At 34.2% G+C, this 19,239-nt stretch overlaps 2 protein-coding genes across 19 annotated transcripts; both read right to left on the bottom strand.

Annotated features, from left to right (window-relative positions):
- Nucleotides 1–259: 259 nt before the first annotated feature.
- Nucleotides 260–5,808, bottom strand: LOC101253090 (uncharacterized). Of its 2 annotated transcripts, none has more exons than XM_010323411.4 (6): nucleotides 5,068–5,808; nucleotides 4,596–4,673; nucleotides 4,113–4,193; nucleotides 2,719–2,873; nucleotides 1,371–2,629; nucleotides 260–606 (listed from the first exon to the last, which is right to left on the bottom strand). In XM_010323411.4, the coding sequence occupies exons 1-6, from the start codon at nucleotides 5,500–5,502 to the stop codon at nucleotides 518–520; spliced, it is 2,097 nt and encodes a 698-aa protein (XP_010321713.1). In that variant the 5' UTR covers nucleotides 5,503–5,808; the 3' UTR covers nucleotides 260–517. The 2 variants fall into 2 exon arrangements, with proteins under 2 accessions (XP_010321713.1, XP_069155033.1); XM_069298932.1 differs by lacking the exon at nucleotides 260–606 and adding an exon at nucleotides 938–1,190.
- Nucleotides 5,809–8,600: 2,792 nt separating this feature from the next.
- Nucleotides 8,601–16,937, bottom strand: LOC101247127 (uncharacterized). 17 transcript variants are annotated; one of them, XM_069298927.1, is made up of 14 exons: nucleotides 16,781–16,937; nucleotides 15,498–15,596; nucleotides 14,391–14,518; nucleotides 14,128–14,281; nucleotides 13,918–14,027; nucleotides 13,221–13,304; nucleotides 13,092–13,140; nucleotides 12,896–13,003; nucleotides 12,471–12,609; nucleotides 12,056–12,141; nucleotides 10,564–11,975; nucleotides 10,286–10,399; nucleotides 9,335–10,189; nucleotides 8,601–8,906 (listed from the first exon to the last, which is right to left on the bottom strand). In XM_069298927.1, the coding sequence occupies exons 7-13, from the start codon at nucleotides 13,094–13,096 to the stop codon at nucleotides 9,570–9,572; spliced, it is 2,484 nt and encodes an 827-aa protein (XP_069155028.1). In that variant the 5' UTR covers nucleotides 13,097–13,140; nucleotides 13,221–13,304; nucleotides 13,918–14,027; nucleotides 14,128–14,281; nucleotides 14,391–14,518; nucleotides 15,498–15,596; nucleotides 16,781–16,937; the 3' UTR covers nucleotides 8,601–8,906; nucleotides 9,335–9,569. The 17 variants fall into 17 exon arrangements, with proteins under 17 accessions (XP_069155028.1, XP_010321710.1, XP_010321706.1 ...); XM_010323408.4 differs by having other exon boundaries at nucleotides 12,896–12,987; nucleotides 14,124–14,281; nucleotides 16,781–16,929; XM_010323404.4 differs by having other exon boundaries at nucleotides 12,896–12,987; nucleotides 13,918–14,030; nucleotides 16,781–16,929.
- Between the last annotated feature and the right edge of the window lie 2,302 nt (nucleotides 16,938–19,239).

Below are 19,239 nucleotides of genomic sequence, written 5' to 3'. Positions count from 1 at the left end.
TAACAAATGGAAAAAATGGGTTGACACTGTGAAATGCTAATCCTAAGTGGACTCCCTTGATCAATAAGGGGCAATAGTGACGACATATAAAGACACCATAGACAAGAGAAAAACGCTTCCACCATGATATAAACTTAATCAAACTGATCAACTTTTCTAGATCAAAAGTAGTTTTAAGCATTGACTTACCACATGCATATCAAATCTAATCTATATAACTGGAACTAACTAGCCAAGTACAATAGGTGCTAAGAAATGATTTTGTTTAATCCTGCTGATAGATATAATATTTATTGAGCGATACAATATTCCGGGTGCATATAATGTGCAGAATAAACAAAGAATAGACCTACAGCAAAGTTGGAATAATGATCCATAAAGAATCCAAGAGGCTATTACGCATGGAACAAACAGCAGAAAAGAATTAACCGTATAATTGCATCTTTGTTCTTTGATGGTATTACACTTGTCAACGACTTAAATAAACAACCTCACAAAGTCGTAAGCTGATTCAATTTCAGCCTCTGAAAGTGGAAGGCCTACGAGTCAACAAGCGTTTGAAAGGAAACAAAGAAGGCCGATAAGATGTCTTACGTTTCATTTTCCCTGCAAAAGATGGATGGAAACGCTAAAACATATGCTTCAGGCAGAAACTAAAAGGAAAATTCATCAGAATAATACAAGATAAATAGGAATAATTAACTGAAGGAAAAGACACTATGCAGAGCAATTGAACTTGAAAGTTTCCAACCATCCCCACCAAAAGGGTATCCAATTGTAAGGAGGTAATAACAGATTTGCACCAATGCAGGGTATCAAATGCTGATGGTAACCAATAAACACTAACAGGTGACTCAAAAACAGAAATAGCTAACTACCAAAGGCAGAGATGGGATAAGTTTGTGGGTTCTGAACTTGCCATTGAACCAATAGCTCGTTTTTAGTAACTGGTTCAGAATTAATATTTATACAAATTAATAATCTCAATATAAATAAAGGGTCTCTAATTAAAAGCTACTGGATTCAACATATGCTGATACTAGCAACAAGAGAACTTTTGCAACTGAGACCATGAAGATGAGAGGGAAAAAGAGAAATGAATGGTTTTCTGAATGTTATATCAGTACATAAATTGTCCAAGATAAAAACTATGCTGTCCACTTCAAATCCTATGCTCCATTTCATTTGACCTGGTTGGTGTTTTTCAGGACACAGATACAATTTAATTCAATATCATTTTCTCAAAATAATAACTTAAAATATATTTGAGAATAGCTATTGGTTCTCAAGACCAAATGAAAAATTAAGTCAATTTACCCTGAGGAAGCAAAGTTGGACTGTTGGACAATCAAAACTAATAAGAGTTATACCTGACAAAGATCCACCCAGGATCTGATGACTTAGTCCAGCACTATCACCAGCGTGTTCCGGTTCTCCCTCTGTAACATCTTTGCTTGGCACCTTCTCAGCAATTAAAAAATACTCATCATCCACTTCCATAGGATTGCTATGCTCACTGTTGGATGATCCACCAGCTAAGGCAGTAGAACAATATCTCATCTCCCTAAATTGTTCTTTGTCAGTTGGATTGTTATTAACTCGTGCCTCAACCAAGGCTACACCATCTGCGCCATTTTGATCACGAGAATCTGTGTGGAAGCTACCTGAGATCCCAAGCTGCTGAACATTTGAACCAGTGAAAGTCTCATCCTTTGAAAGTGTAACATCCGCCAAGGAAGAATTAGCAGAAAGAGTGACTTCAGAATCTGTTCTGCAAGTATAGTTTGCTGCACTCTCTGGCAAGACTCCATCACTACTAGCTGAACAAGTTTCAAGTTGAAAATCCTGTATTATCTTCTCAGAAGAAGTATCCTGCACGTCCAACTTACCTGTAATTTTCATTTCATCATTGTCAGTCATACCATTTTCTCTAACTTCGATATCTCTTCTGCAGGTGTGGGTTGTCACACCATCTGGCAAGACAGCATTTCCTTCACAACTAACTGGACTAGTTTCTGTTTGAAAATCATGCATTTTGGTCCCAGATGTATCTGTTATATCTAACTTCTTTGTAAATTGTATATCCTCATTATCAATCCTACCGTTTTCCTCTTGTTCATCCAAATTAGCAGCATTGTTTAGAGCAATGGAAAAATGTGGCACCCTAACTTTTTCAGAACCAGAACCCTGTTGGTTTTTATCCATATCATCTTCTAGAATTGAACATTCTACAGGCAGAAAATTGACACCACCTGGTTCTTGTGATATCCCAGATCTTGGAAGAGTCATCTCATCCACCTGAACACCTGCCAATTCTTCAATAGCATCCACAGGAACTTGCCCCGCCACTTTTGAAGATATCAAATCTCTAATCTGGAGCCCATGTGCAGGCAGGTTATTCACAGCTGAACTAAAGTCGATGGGTTTCACTTCTTTTCGTACATTTCTGGAGCCAGAAAAAGATTTCTTGATGTCGTCTAACAGCAAATCACCCTCACCACTAGAGATAGGATCCCATTTGTTGAGCCAATCATCAAATTCAGGTTCCTTGATGCCCGATGTTATTGGTTCAACCTTAATTGCCTCCTTGTGGTAAGATTTTTTCCTTAAAGCATTAGTTATAACAGTTCTGCCAAAGAAATAAGGATAGGATAATTTAAAATCCATCATGCGAAAGTGCTGTTGACACAAAAAAATAAAGTAATTTCTGTAAGTTACCTACAATTTTTGGAAAGCGCTGCTTTAGCACGTTCCAGTTGGAGACCGAGCAAAGATGCCAAATTCGCTACATCATAAGGCCCTCTAAGTTCGGTTACAGAAGGAGCAGCACTGGAGAAAAGAAGATTCTTTCCTCGAGTCCAATCCACCAGCAACTGGACATTAAGCAATTAGATCAAATTAGATTTGACATATCCTAGACACCAAAGATAGTAAGAAAATACAAATCATAAGTCTTAAATTAGGTTGAATGTTATATTTGTGAATTGAGAAAATCCCTGCCAAAAGGTCAGGCTACTGTCTCCTTATACTAGAAAAGAGCCTGCTGCGAGGAGACATGGTTCTTGTTAAGAAGCTTTACTAAATGCTCATGTAACATAACATGCAAGTAAGAACTACTACCTCAATACTGGATCTTGAGGTTGATGATCTGCTATAAGATTCTTATTTCATTTAACAGTAGTTTCCTACATTTTGAGTTCTATATGAAATAGTGACTGTCAATGTCTTTGCTCTATGCTTAACTTGTGAATATGCAATGTGCTTCGTACAATTTCACTATTTTGGGTCCTAGCTAGGTTAGCAGAATACTGTTGCCCTGGTATTATCTTAAAAGCCATGAACGACAGAGAATTAAGTCACATATGTATAGTATTTAGTATCTAGATATCTAAGAAGAAAGCTGCCTTTAGACACAACCAAATTCAAATAAAATTTCCAGTAAAGGCAAGGCCACACAAAAGGGAAATGGCTTATACTTCAAAGTACAGACTTCCATTTTTCATTAAGAAAATTGTCTAGCTAATAAGGGTAGAATTGCTTATGCGATAAGGTGCATGAGGTGGAGTGCATAGAAGGCGAGAAAGAGAATATAAATTTGGTTTCACTACAGATAAGGAAAACAGAAGCTGTGATGCAAACTACCACAAGTTGGGAAATGTTCAAAAGCCATTTTTTAAAATTTGATATAGGTGCTTCACATATAAGAAAGAACCTGTGGACAACTAATCTATATTGATTAATGAAAAAAGAAAGGAAAAAAATGGACATTTTGAGGATTCACATGATCAACTGCAAGTAGATTTGGATTGAGGATTACTTGGTGTAGGCATAAGAGGAAAAAGAAAGTGAAAATGTAGACTGATTAGGCTTGATAACTCTTAATGCATATTAGAGAACATGCAATAGTTCCTACAAATTCAACATGAAGCTTGATTTTTTCTATTCTTTATTTTTATTTTTTACAAGGTAGAAAACCCCTAGTTAGAGGTTGCCACTGTAGAAAACTGTTTTACTAATTTATCAAGAGGATTTCATGTCTTCTCTTAAACCTATACTATACCAACTACTAAAACCAAATACAAAAGAACAAAACCAGAATTTCCCGGACTCACCTTAGCGTTAGATATAGTTTGCCTTCTCATTTGGGCATCCAAAATAAGACTTGAGTAAGTAATCTCAAAATATACTCCACGCTGCAATAAAAAAGAAATCAAAACTCTCAATCATCCAGAAAACCATAAACAGCTAAAGATGTGGTTCAGCTAACTTTGAGCATACACCATCTTTGGATGCCATTTCATTTTTTCTTCCACATTAAGAGGTTCCTTCAACGAATTAGTTTCATTTAGAAAGATATGATTTACACATCTTAGTGGTTAATATTTAGCATAACAAAAGCCCTGGACAGGAATGAAACCTAACTATAGTTTAAGGGAATCAAATACAAGCCAAATGAGCATAGATATTTCTTTCCAAGGAGTTTGTCTCCGCTCTTTTCCCCTTTATCAATAGTATATTATCCCAATATTTCATGAAGTGCACATAGACTAGGATTCGCATCATGAGTATGAATATTACATTAATAGAGGGCACACCTGAATTGCAGCTTTAACCATGGATTGCTTCAACCTAAATGGCAACTTATCCGAGAAATCAATAGCAATTATGTCCACCTAAAAGTTGAAAAGAAAAAGGTAAGCACAGAAACAACTAGTATACAATACATGCATAAATGCAACATCTAAAGTCTTCAAGACAATAGAGACAAAAATGATTTGGCACCGTCTTTTTTTCCTAATAGCTCCTCCACGATAAAACCAACAGTATAAATAGCTCTAACTCATACTTAATAAACTAAATATTCCGTAAATATTCAACCCTTCATCTCAGCACAGCACAGCACAAATAGAGATATTTTTATTACTGTAAGTTTTCCAATTTCAATTTTCTACCAGAGTACTACACCCATCTTAAAGATTCAAAAATGTTATCTTTTTTTTTTCCTAAGTTCCTTGCTCAATCAAAACTAACACACTTAAATTGAGTCGGAGTGAGTATTCAACAAACCTCGGAAACCTGGCAAGCCTGTTCAAACGCCTGCTGATTGAGTGGTCTCACGGCAACAATATCATAGCTTTTCAGAATAGGATTACCAGAATTAAGAGCCGAAGCCTGAGACGAACTATCGACTAGAACAGTCAAACGCGTGTACTGCCGAAAAGGGGCTGAAACGGGTACATTTAAGAGTTCTCTGTGAAACTTTACAGCTGAGGAAAGTGAAGGTGCAAGTTTCAAAACAGAAGAAAGAGGGAATAAAGGGATACAACAACGATCCGATTCCGACATTACACCTCTGAAAGTACGATTGTATGCTATTCCAGTATAACCCAATTCCATAGCCTTGATTATGAGCTTGAGACGTATGGCTTTTAGGGCTTTTTTATCTGTAACGATGTTTCTATCGGATTCATAGTAGGGTATATTGAGGTCGAAGAAACCCATGATGATGAATTTGTGTGCGTTGAAGGAGAGAAATTGGCAGAGTATAGAGATGAAAGGGGCGGATGAAGGGTTTTAAGGGGTTTGGGTTTAATTCTATTTATTTTATTTGGAAAATGCACAAATAAGCTGATCGAAATTCGAAATATTCTCTTAATCAAACTAAAGTTTTATTATCTTGAACTTATTTTTTTATTTAATGTTGTACACCTATTTGATCTATGACATTTAAATATCTCTCACATGTATCAATTGCATGGAGTCACGAAGTGTATCACATAAAACAAAAAACTTATAAAAAAATTTAAAATAAAATTAAGGAAATAAAATATATCTCTGAAATTTCGATAATAGTCTAAAGAATACTCGTTTATTTTCCTTATTTTTATCTATCAAGATAGTGGAGAAAATTGAACAAGTGTCAAATAAGTCTTCCTTTTAGTTTTGGTGACACTTGATCAATAAAGGGTCAAACTCACTTAAAAATGTAATTAAGTTAATCAAAATTAAATTAATGTTTGCAAAATTCTCTAATCTACATGTCTCAACTACATCATTCTATCCAAACCATTAAAAACAAGTAAAAATTAAAATTCTCTCTTTTTCTTCTCTTGATGTTTTGTTCTTCTTCTTCCTTAGAAAATTTGACTATCAATAAATATTCTCCCTTTTATCTTCTTCTTCATTTTTGATTTATCACTCTCTCTTTTTTATTTTCTGGCAAATTGTTGACAAATCATATATTTGTTTTGAAAATATTTTTTTATTGGTGAAATCAAGAATCGAATCGTTAAAGATTAAAATCTGATAAACCGATAATAAATATCTGATTAATTTTGTTATCGATTTAGCATATTTAAAAATCAAAAACTGACAAATCGACTCGATAATATAAATACGTGCAAATCAAATATCGAAGTTGGACAAATTTGTGTTATCATATAATAAAGGGAAAACATTTTTTTTTAAAAATCATAAACTTGATAGCTCAACTTACTTTGATATTTGAATTATACAGACATTTGAATACCACTTTAATATTTTTGAAGTGATTGTTTTTCCACAGTAAATTATAACACCTCTATCACTTGCCATGTAAGCGTCATATTATAATCATGTAGGCAACACATCATTAATTTTCTTTTAACTGATTCACTACTTTTTCTTAAACGCATTTTAAAATTAATTTCATCAATTGATTAATTTATAAATACATTCTCCTTCTCATTCTCTTTCTTCTTTCTTTTTTATTATTTCAACCTTCAATACATTATTTTCTTATTCTTCATTTCAACCACTTTGTAAATAGTAATAACTTTAAAGAAGAAATTCACTATTATATTCCTGTTATTTTCTTTGAACCCTCCCCATGAATTTACCCGCTTGAAAAAATGAATTTAGTTGAAAGTCATTTTTTTTACAACTCAAATAAAAAATAAAGATTTCATAAGAAAGTTGATCCCAAAAAAATATAAGTTTTATGAGAAATATTTGAGTGTATCTAGAATTGTTTGGATGGATCTAGAAATCAAAACGAGTCACTCAAAATTCAGAAAAAATTATATTTGTGAAATAGACATCAATATTATAGAGTGTAATTGACGTAAATAAAATGACATAGATATTAAATTTTATGTATCAATAAAGGACTAGCGAAATAAAAATAATGAATATAGGTGGAGATGAATATGGAGCAGAAGGTGTTCCAATAGAGAAAGAAGAGTATTGAGCAAGACAACAAAATAAAAGGAAAAAAATTAAAGAAATCAAAGGGAACCACAAATTCCATACCTCTAAATAAGAAAAGTTACATATTTTTTAAAGAGTTAATTTATCAAGAAAAACTAAAAGGACCAAAAGAGAGAGAGAAAGAGAGATAATTCAATTTTTTTATTTTTATTTTTGAATCCGACGCCAAACGAAAGTAATATTGAATCCCTTAAACTAAATGGATGTTTAATCATAATATATAAACGTGAACATCATAAAAGGCAATAACCAAAAAGGAACACAAGTGGTCAACTCGAACTTTTATATATATATATATAGAAAGAGAAATAATTCAATTTTTTCATTTTTATTTTTAAATCCGACACCAAACGAAGTAATTTATTAGTTCAAAATCAACCCGAAAACCCAAAAAATCAATCTAAATAAAATTTCAATTTGATTTGATTATTCTATTTAACCTGAATGGTGCACACTGCACACCCCAACTTCAAATTGTGTGTCCTAGAGTGTTTCGATAAGTTTTATGAGATTTTTAGAAGTAAAATTGATGTGAGAGGTTTCTAACATGTATATGAATTAAATTAAGGTGGAAACTTCTGGAAAAAAACTCCCTGAGGATAGACGAAAGGGTCCTAGAGGAGGACCCAAGACTTGGGCTAGCAAGCTCCCAAAGGCAGTAGAATTTGCACTTAGTGGGAGCTAATCGGTTGATGTATCGTGGTTTTACGATATTTTTAATGTTTTTTCCTTAAATGCTTTTTCCTTAAGTTTAGTAGTGTGTGTCCAAAAGCCTTTTTGTACTGATTTTTTTTGTAAATTTCTCCTTAACCATCAACAAGGCCAGACTTCTATTTTCCAAATTTCCACAGCTATTTTGTTTGCCTCATCTCCTTTTTTCTTTTAATTAAAGCAAAGTAGATCTTCTGTGCCAGCAAACCTCAAGTGACAAAAAGAGGTACTGTATTGATCTGCGATGAAAGTTGTTTAGTTTATTGAGATTCAAATTTGGTGCTGTGGCAAATTGAAGGTTGCCAATAGGCAAATTTTTCAACCAAGGGTTTTGAGAGAGAAGTCGTTGACAAAGCATTCAGTCAGCATTCTATCCGTTCTATTCCTATGGAACACTTGCTGGAAAAAGGTTAGCAAAGAAGGAAGGACGCCAGACCATTGATTTCCGATCATCTCTTTGTGATCGAAACATGAAAAATCATGCATTCCTCCTTTCGAGCCTTCAAACAAGGAGCAACATCTAACTTCCTGCATATCCTTTGCCTTGGGAACTTAAAGGAAAGACCTAAAATATACAGATCAACTGTAACAAGTTCAAGCAAAATGCCTTGGTTTCGGCTTTACGAAAGACATTGGGAGGATTAAGCAAAGGTCCCCATCTTCAACTAAAAATGAGATGTTTATCTGGTCAAAATGCACTAGTAATCTCATCCATCTCATAGTTGGAACATGACTTGCATTCCCGCAAACAAGCTACAGCATTATTGCTTTCTTGAAAGAAAAAAAAATGAGCTGTGTTCAATAATCTTTTTTCTGATTCTAATGTGTATAGATGACCAAATTCTCCACCCACATCCAAGGACGCTGACAGGAGAATCACCTGCCTATTCAGTCAAGCATGAAGCTGTGTCTAAACCACCATGTTGAGCCTCGACCTCAGCTTTCAACTGGCAAAATCATCATAAACCAAAAGCAGGTATCAATGTAATATAAAAACACATTAAACAGGAATTATTCGTCAAACTTCAAAAAGAATTAATTCAGGACCACGTGTCAATTGAAGGAGCAAGAGTGAATTAGTCCTTCCAAACATAAAATCAAATGTTCGAGAAACGAAATTCCAAGAACTATTTCTAAGCAGAGAAAATCAGAAACATCTTTTCTTAAGTTGATATCGACTGGCTACTTCAATACAACATTGGAAAGGAAATTTCACAATAGAAGTACTCATCAAGATTGACAAGAACATTGAATATGCTGTGCAGACCTAGCAATGGCCAATTTTTGTCACCTAAACTTGTCCTTGCAACCTTGCACTTACTCTGGAGACAAGTATAACAAAGAAAGATGGTAGACTTGGTTGGGAAGTGCTAACCTGTTGGTTTCTGGATACCCTTTTTCTAGGAGGGTTGTTCCTTCACCAATCTGAAAGCCAACTTCATGCAGACGGCGTGAACCAACCTCGCCTTTCAGAGAGCAAGACTGTTGTGTTTCCTCGTGTCCTCTTAGTCATTCGAACATCATAAGATCAATTCAGTTAAATCACGTGATCATTCTGGTTCATTGATTCTTTAATAGCTACTCAGCTCAAAAGAACCACTGATCCAAAATTACATCCCAAATGTTCTATTATACAAATTGCCAGAATTGGGCATATGAATCTTTGATTCCTCATATCCGGTAAATACCTTGTTAAAGCCCATATTTTCTGTTCGGGGGTGTTCCGCTACACCCAAACTGTTTCCACTCTGAACCCCATTCCAACTGTCCCAGTGGCCATTTGACATGACAGAGTTTCTACCCAGGGAAAGAGTGAGCTGTGAATATGGAGATTGATGGTTGACCAGAGTTTGCTCCAGAGCCCTAGAAGAAAATCCATCAAATGGGGGATGATTGTTGGCCAGAGTTTGCTCCACACCCCGGGAAGACATTCCATAAGCATCACTGACCAGTGAAAACATATTCCTCGTATCAGAAAAACTCTGGTTCTGATGCGCAGCTACAGATCTTTGCATCAGTAATTGAAGCCTTCCCTCATTTTGTAAAGTATTTGATTGTGGAGGACAACTTGAAGACATGTCCAAGTTTGAGAGATGAAGGCCATTAGGAAACCCTTTACCAACTGCCAGAATAGCAGGATCCATAAACTCAATATCTCCATTACTCACATGTCCAACTTGAGGAGCCTGGTGTAGATTGTGCAATGAGGAGGCATCACGCAAGTTATTCGCTGCAAAATGTAATCAGTTGACATAAACCATTAAAATCACCATACATTATGTCAACACAGTAGAAAAAACACAAAAGGGTGTGGTAAGTAACAGACCATGAAGAGAGTCAAAATTTTGTTCCATTCTCTCAAAATGAGAAGCAAAACCCGGGGGTGGTGCTCTGTTTGGTGCTGGGAACCCTGGAGGTGCTGACATCTGAGGTCTGGACACTATTATGAAAATCCACCAAAAAGGTTTAATCCAAAGGCACTCAACCTTTTTATTTTCTTCTTTCTTTTGAAGGAGTACAATTAAAACAAAACTTGAAACAATATTTTACAATATAAGATGCAGTTAAGACAGAAGGAACTACAAAGATGAGCCATGCACTGACCTGATAGCTTATTAGAAGAGAGATGAGAAAAGCTGTTGCCAAAACCAACTGTTTCCTCATTATTAGCCATGGAAAAACCATTACGAGTACCAATATAATCAAGTTTATCATTTCTGCTATTTGGAAAATCATGACCATGATGATAATGATTAAAACTTTGCTCAATGTAATTAAGAGATGGTTGATAATCAGCTAATGCATTGGTGGTTGGTTCTTCTCTTGCAAAAGAGAATCTTGATTGGTTACTGGTTAATTTTCTTGAGCTTGACACTCTAACAGACCCTTGTCGGTCATCAGTTTCTCCCAACAACTTGGCAAGGTTCTGAGGAGAAGTTAATGATTCATTCCAAGGATCAAAATCCAGGGACAAAATATTAGATATAATACTGTTCTCTCCAATATCTACATTAGTACTACTGTTCTCGCTAGGAGCTTCACCTTGAAACCTTTTCACATGCATCATCTTACCCTCGTCAGGCAACGGATAATAACTTCTATCAATAGTATGCAAACCCGCCACGCAATTTGATACATTCTCCGGGTATCCATTAGTCAATGATTCACGCGAAGGCTGTGATACTGAATCAGTTCTCCTGTCTAACTGCATATTGGCACTAACAGGTCCACCACCATTAGTCAGCTGAGAGGAATACCAACAAGGCTGAGCTGGGGAGTGCAAAGAAGGGGGAAGATTTGGTGAATAAACTTTGTCAATAACTACTTCGGGATCCCTATGTCTCTGCTCATTAAAGGTTAGCAAATCATTCTCCATTTCGGAAGTAGTAACTTGTGTTACTTTGCTCAGTGTATCCAATCTCAAGTCAGACTTCTCTCTTGTAATACAAATCTCATCTGCAGAAGTCGCATATTCCCCGGTCAAGGACTCCTTATTTTGATCAATACAGTTGCCCTGTGTTTTTTCATGTCTACCAATGCTCAATGACGACATATCAAGGCATACATTCTGGATCTTAGCATCCGTGGTATCATTGAAATATTTTGTAAAACCAGGTCCACTAGACTTGACAGAAATATCCAAGGCATTTGTACTACTGGTTGGTATCACTTGTTTATCTCTGTCCTTCAAAGACATGGACGGGACACTATGTAGCTGACTGTCCAGAGGTGCCGGAATAGTGGGGTTCTCAGAAGTATAGATATGAGGGTCTGCTCCTACATGCTGCTTAACAGGTTCTAAAGTGTCTATCTTACCTTTCTCTTGAGAAGTTACACTTTCTTCAGTATGTACTACTTTCTTTCCTGCATAGGCAGGCAGTAACGAAGCCTGACTTGTCCTTTCAACAGCTGTATAAGATACCGTTGGATTACACGTCTGAGGCTTCTTATTAAGTGGTCCATTAGAACATGGTACACTGGCAGGTGGGTGTTGATTATTTGATGCACGTGTTCCCCTAGTAAACAAGATCAAAATTTAGCAAATAGCACCATATACAAATTAATGATGATAAAAGAGTATCTGCTTATTGCTTACCATAAAGCTCCAGCAGGAAGAGCCGCAGATCTACCAGAGCTACTATTTGGTGGGGAGCTGGAGCCTCTAACACTGGGTGCTGAATTCTGCATGGCAGATGACAATATAAAATTCAACACTTGCAAAGAAACATTGCCATATTGCTGAAATAATTTCTAGCAGGGGTAAATTTGTCCAGATATAAGCTTTCATGTGTGTAAATCACAATTATCCACCACAAAAAGATGAAAATGTCTGGAATCTAAGACCACAAGAGAGCACGATGCCCAAACTTCTCATCCCACTGAACGCCCCCCCCCCCCAAAGAAAAATACCCCACAATACGAAACTCTCTTTTTCATCTGAGCCTAGGAAAGGAAAGAAGCCAAAGAAAAGAATATGAAGAAGGTAAGCAAAGAGAACACAAAAATCTTACAGTTGCAGCATTTTTACTAATAGGTTTGTCAGCAGAAGCAGAGTTGTTACTGCAGTACTCCTCTGCTGGCGGCGGTAACACACTCCCTGATCGCCGTTGCATAGTATTAACGGCACCAGCAATTTGTTGAACTCTACTCCTTCAAAATAACTATGCAAGTTAATTAGCCATCCAGGGAACATTTACATGCAAAGGACAGAGACATGCAGACTGATAACGTCCGGTCTTCTGATACTGGCACAGCTGTAAGTAATCTATACAAGAGACCTACTGTGTTTAGGCTAAAGCTGGATGCCTCCTCCAAAAGCCCTGAAAATGAACCTACTAATTTGATTTTCACTACACATGTAGGTACTACCTGGAAGCTATTTGCATTTTAGCAGCTAAATCGTACCAAATAATAATGAGCTGAATAATCCCAATACCTTGTGTAAGCTGATATGATTTCGTCTTTACTAAAGCTATCCTCTTGCGACCCAACCTCGTGCAAGTATAAACAATCAAGATTGGTACAGGGCTGAACCAAAAGACAACTAATCCTTGATTACATTATGATTATAGAAGGATCAAAAGCAAATTCACAGTCAATGATTAATTCCAAATTATAATTCAATTTCATACCACATTTCTCAACCAAGCATGACAGTATTTTGTGGTTCCAAAGCAAGCTCTACGAACAAGGAAATCAAAATGGTTAATGCAATATCATTACAAAGTTGGTTGCCTACACAAACCAGTCATCATACTAACCTTAGAGGACTACCATCCAAAACAAACCCATGTACAGATTGAATACACAGAATTGCTTCCTCCTCCTTTGAATAGGTAATATATCTGTTCACAACATTTCAACACTTGTAACCTGATTTTCTTTTGTTGAAGACTAAATATGAAACTGAGGATTCCAACCAGCAAAAATAATATACAATGAAAGCACAACAAGGGATCAGGGGCTTCATGATTGGAGAAAGAGAATGGGATGGGTTGGCGTGTCAACGGGTAAAAATTCAAACGTGGAAACTAAGTGAGATTTTGGTTGGAGGTTCAGCAGACACACTACCCTCAACACATGAACAGTTTTTAAACAATAAGAATTTTTGAAGCCAGAAAGTTATAGAGAACCAACACAGATAATGTCTGATGCCAAATTTGTCTTGGCAAAAGTTGAAACTCACCAAGGCAGCAAAATTTATTTTTATTTGAAACATTTACCGATGGGATGGAGGACCCCGCATAAGGAGTATACCGAATTACAAAGCTTATTTTTAAGAAAAATGATTCTCTACAAAGAGAATACAGCAACCACTGAAGACTGAGAAACAAGAAAGAGGCTCAAACAAGTGACTGAAATCAAAGCATGAGCTGTGTAACATACAAAGCATTTTGATGTCTATTACAATTGTCAATTTTCAAGTAGCCAGGTAATTCAATAAGGAACAAAACTTACACACTACAAGTATCATTTGCAAAATGTTGAATAGTGCCAGCAGCTGTACGAGATATAGACACCTTCATAACCTTTCCATACTGAGGAAAATACTCTTTCCTCTGTAGAAGCTGCTTTTGTGCAATAAAAAAAGAATGAGGAATAACAGGCATATTCAACAGGGGATATTAAGTGTTCTTTTTTTCATTTTTAATTTCTTGACGTACATACATCTTCATCAGCTAGACTGAGAGGCAACCCAACAATGTAAACAAGATTCCTTTGAACGACTCGAACACTGCTAAGTTGCTTCCTAGAATCTGCTGTTTTACTTTTTCCCTTGCGAGAAGACAACCTTTTCTCAGTGCTCATCTCAGCCACTGCCCTGTTGTTGTCAACACCAAAGATGATAAATAATTCAAAATTCAAAAAATATAGTTTCATTCTCTTAATAGAGTTTATCTTAAGAAAGCAAAATTTGCTCATCTCATTACTTGTCACATTTTGCTTCCATGCCAACAATCTTTTCCTTGTTATAAGGAGCGCGACATGCTGGACACCTCCCATCTGTATTCTCCTTCTCAGCCATATCCATTATGTGATGCCAGCACCAGACACATATCTTCAAAAAATGTATCAAATGTTAAAACCTACAACTACCGATACATTCACAACTGGAGTTCAATTTACCATTTGAGGTTTGACTATAGGAAGCAAGTTGAAATCAAGCTATAAGAATCCTGACAGATGACTAGCCATCTCGCCCATTTAAACTCATGCATGCTAGACTAACATAATACAACAAATCTCATACCAATATAATATAATATAAAAATGAGAAGTGGTTCTATGTTTCCTACTAACATATAACCTCTAATAGGACTACAAGACTCCTAAAGCCATAAGATCTGAAGTAAACATAAGCATGACTAAAATATATTCCCAACTAATTGGTATCAGTGATAATAGATTTTTTATTGTGCCTTATGTTTTGTGAATCCAATCACCAAAATTCAGCACCCATACATTTTGAGATGACAAAACTTGAAGTAGTAAGTAAAGCAATTAATGGGATATTTGTAAGGGTACATCATGAGGCTCCTAGGTATACCAGCAAAGTCAAACAATGCAACCAAAATATTTACTAGTTAAGGTTTGAGGTTCGAGCCTCTGATCATAAGAGCTAGCTAAACAGAAACTACATGGTTTTGAACTTCTCAGGAAGTAAACCCTTCCAAAAATCAAAAACTTAACCCCTCAAAAGCTCTAAAAAATGCTATATTCACCTGAGCAGATATGTCTAATTGATGACTTACCCTTGAAGAATACATTAAAAAAAAACACCAAAGGACGTGACTAAGTAGTGGGTGAAAACTTCGGAGACCGAAATTCAAATCCAAACAGAAAAAAACGCTAGATGATCTCTTCCCATCTGCCTAAGCCTGGGTGAGAAAAGTTACCCGGTATCTATGTTGGTGGGGAAGTTGCAGATATCCGTGGAATAGTCGAAGTGCATGCAAATTCACCCAAACACCACCATTATCAAAAAAAATCCAGTAAGAACTTTCTAAAAATGTAGGGGAAAGACTGCATCTACAAACCTCATAGCCGCACTTGCAAGGCTTCAACTGTTGATCTGTCAAATCCATCTCCTCTGCACAAAGAGGACACATCTTATCCCCCTGGTCACTCATTGTAGCCTGCAACAGAGTGCAAATATCATAAGTAACATATCCAGCAGCACATCAATTCCCCCGTTCGACACTTTTGTTCACAAGAAACTTGGAACTAATTTCCATGCCAAAAACATTTTATCCAACACAACAATCCATACTCTATGAAGACTTGCAACTTCGAATTGACGATTGTAACTCCACTCTATCAAAAACCCAATTAAAAGACCTAGTACATCAACTACAGATGTACAGAATCCCAGAGTGAAAGAAAACCACAGTACTTGTCAAAACAAAGCCACGACATACAGATTTTTTCTTGAGAAATAGATTCTGTAGCTACCCGCCCCATATTGTTCTACGCACTATAACTAATTAGTATCAAACAATTTTTTTTGTAAGACTACTGCTTTTTCAAACATTCCTCTTTTTTTAGCTATAAAAGTTTGTGATTACTTAATTTTTTAAAATATGAACCATCTTATTTTTAAAAAAAAAATATTTAAGCAATAAATCACAAATTCACACCAAATCTAGATGATTCTATCCTCATACTCTGAACCATAGCAATGTGACTTACACACTGCTTCTATTTTTTCAAATATGAACATCGTATTTTAAAATATTTAAGCAATAAATCACAATTGCACACCAAATCTAGATGATTTTATCCTCGTACTCTAAACTACTATATGAACCACAGTAGTGCGACTAACATACTGCTCCTCCTTAATCCAAAGTCAAACTCATGAACTCAAAAACTCAAAATCTATTTTATTTTATTTTTTTGATTAATCCAACTCATTGATCCAATACAACAACACACAAGGAACTAACCAAAAAAAATATATATATATATATATATATCTCTACAATATCCACAAAAAAATCAAATAAAAAAAGGATAAAAGAAATCACTTCACCAAATAGACTCAAATCAAAGCCTCATCAATCAATTCAAAACAAAAACTCATCCAAACAATTCAAAACGCTGTTAAATCTTAAACATAAATCCTACAAAATTCAAAAAAAAAAAACTCAATCCAATTAGTTCAAAACGCTGCTAAATATTGACAAAAATCATACAAAATTCAAACAAAACAAAAAAAGGAACTCATCCAAACAGTTGAAAACGTTGCTAAATCTTCACATAAATCATACAAAAATTAATAAAATTAAGGATCTGATAGGGTTGAAGAATTCGGACTCACAGTGATTAGTGGATCGAAAAGGAAAAGAAAATCGCAGAGAATGAGACGCGCAGAATCGCAGAGAGAGAACCACACAGGCTGCTTGTGAATGAAGAGAGAGAAACTGCGAGAGGTCGGCTATTGGGTGTTTTTTTATGCTGCTGGTTTACGGGTTTACAGGTCGGGTACTGACTTAAATGAACGGGTTCAGATTATTTTTTTAAATCTCGATGCTCTCCACACGTAGTTCATGGAACTTTATAAAAAGGTGTTTTCATTTAAACTTTTTCATTAAATATTAAATATTTTCTAAAAAGAGTTTATATTTTTCATCATGTTAATGTATAAAAACAGTTATAACTTAGTATTACTTTTTTGGGAACTTTATAAATAGTCACTATAATAAGAGTCTGTTTGGCTCAGCTTAAAAGCTGGTCAAACTGACTTAAAAGCTGGTTTTTGACTTATTTAACTGTTTGGCAATACTCAAAATAGCTTATTTTAAGTTTAAAAAAACTTATTTTAAGCCAAAAGTTAAAAGCTGGGTAGGGTAAGCTGTTTTAAGTTGACCACATTTTTATGATTTTTCCCTTAATATTTTTATATAATCTCCAAATTACTCATATAATCCTAACATCTCTTTCTTCTATTTTTACCTTTTCACGTTTGGCATAACAACTTCAGCACTTTTATCCAAACGCATAACTGCTTATTTTAAAAATAAGTTTCAGCACTTTCAAAAGTACTTTTTTAAAGTTGCTTTTATTAAGTCAATCCAAACGGGCCCTAAATTCAATTATGATACATTGCTATAATTTACATGTCTACAAATTATAGCAATAGTTTAAGTTATTGTAGAATTTGCTAATTTGTATAATTGACAAGTTTGTATGATCTGTGAATATATTTGTATAATTAAACTATTTTTTATAAACTCAAAATAATGAATTTATATAATTACATATATCATAAATGTAAATAGTTATACAAATTATATTATGCAAATTTCAAATTATACAAACATGTAAATTATATAAAATTAAAAAGTTGAGCGGCGTAATTATAACTAAAAGTAGATCGCAAATTGTAACTAAGACATACTATAGTTATGCTAATTACTTAACTAGTATATATTTGTCTATACCCGTAATTTCACTACTTTTTATATGGTTTTCAGGAAAAAAATAATAAATTAGTTAATTTAACTTTAAGAAAATAAAACAAGTATTTTGGGGTAAAGGAAGTATTGTTGAAAGTTGTTTCTTCATTAAGGGTGTGATTGGTATGAAGGAAAATGTTTTCATGCAAAAACAAATAAATTTTTAACTTATTTTTTATATTTGGTTGGTGACTAAAAAAAAAATTTTTCGAAAATGATCTTTAGTGTTTGATTTATGAAAAATATTTTTAAAAAATGTCTTTTATTTTTATTAGATTAGAAAATAATTTCTGAAATTAAAAAAAATATACTATTTTTTAATAACAAAATTAAAAAAAAAATTTCAGAGGGGGGAGGTAGGGGGGGAAATAAAAATTGAAGTTTAAAATATTTTTTAAAAATAAAATTAATTTTTTTGGGTGGGGTGGGGAGGGGGCTGGTAAGGGGTGGTAGGGTGGAGGTAGGGTTGAAAAAATAAAAATTTGGAGTTGAAAATATTTTTTAAACAAACATAATTTTTGAATGGAAGTCATTTTCCTTAATTTTTGAGAAAAATGAGTTGCTTTTGAAAATATTTTTCAAAACTTTTATGACATGAGAAAATTAAAAAATATTTTTCTTCGTATCAAACACACCTTAAGTGAGTTTGAGGATATTTCTGTTATGAATTTGTATTGCTGAATAAATCTAATAAAAAATTAAGTTACCTTAACCAAAACAAGGTTTGTTTTCTGCACAATCTCTTTTCGAGAAACAAACTCAAGAACATTTTTCGAAAAGCTTTTTAAGCAATTTTTTAGCTCCCGTTTAATAATTGATTAGAATTGGAAATTTAAAATATGAAGATTTGGGTTTTTGAAGTTCTATTTTTTAAGTTTAAAGTTATATCTGAATATGTATTTTACTTGAAAAAAATTATAAGTAAAAATATTAAAAATAAATTTTTGAAACTTGAAAATATTTTGAAGAAATATATTTAAAATCTGATTCAATATTTATAATCAAATCGATATTAAAAAATAAATTTTTAAAATGAGCCAAAAAGTTTTAATCAAAAGCTAGCTAAATTGGGATGACTAAGATTTAGAAATGCTTACTTCAAAAACAAAGATTCAACATGATATACGATATTGAATATATTTATAGTTGTTTGGTACGAGGATAAAATTTATTTGATTAGTTTATATAATAGTTAGTCCCTAGATCATTTATATTATTTGTATTATATTGATAGAATAAGTTCTTTCATATATATAATGGGATCATTAATTTTATAAAATATTTTAATTTATTAATGATAAGAATTTAATATCTCCAGTAG

The sequence above is a fragment of the Solanum lycopersicum genome, chromosome 6 (assembly GCF_036512215.1).
Source record: "Solanum lycopersicum chromosome 6, SLM_r2.1".
NCBI lineage: Eukaryota > Viridiplantae > Streptophyta > Magnoliopsida > Solanales > Solanaceae > Solanum > Solanum lycopersicum.
This window is presented reverse-complemented; position numbering and strand designations above follow the sequence as displayed.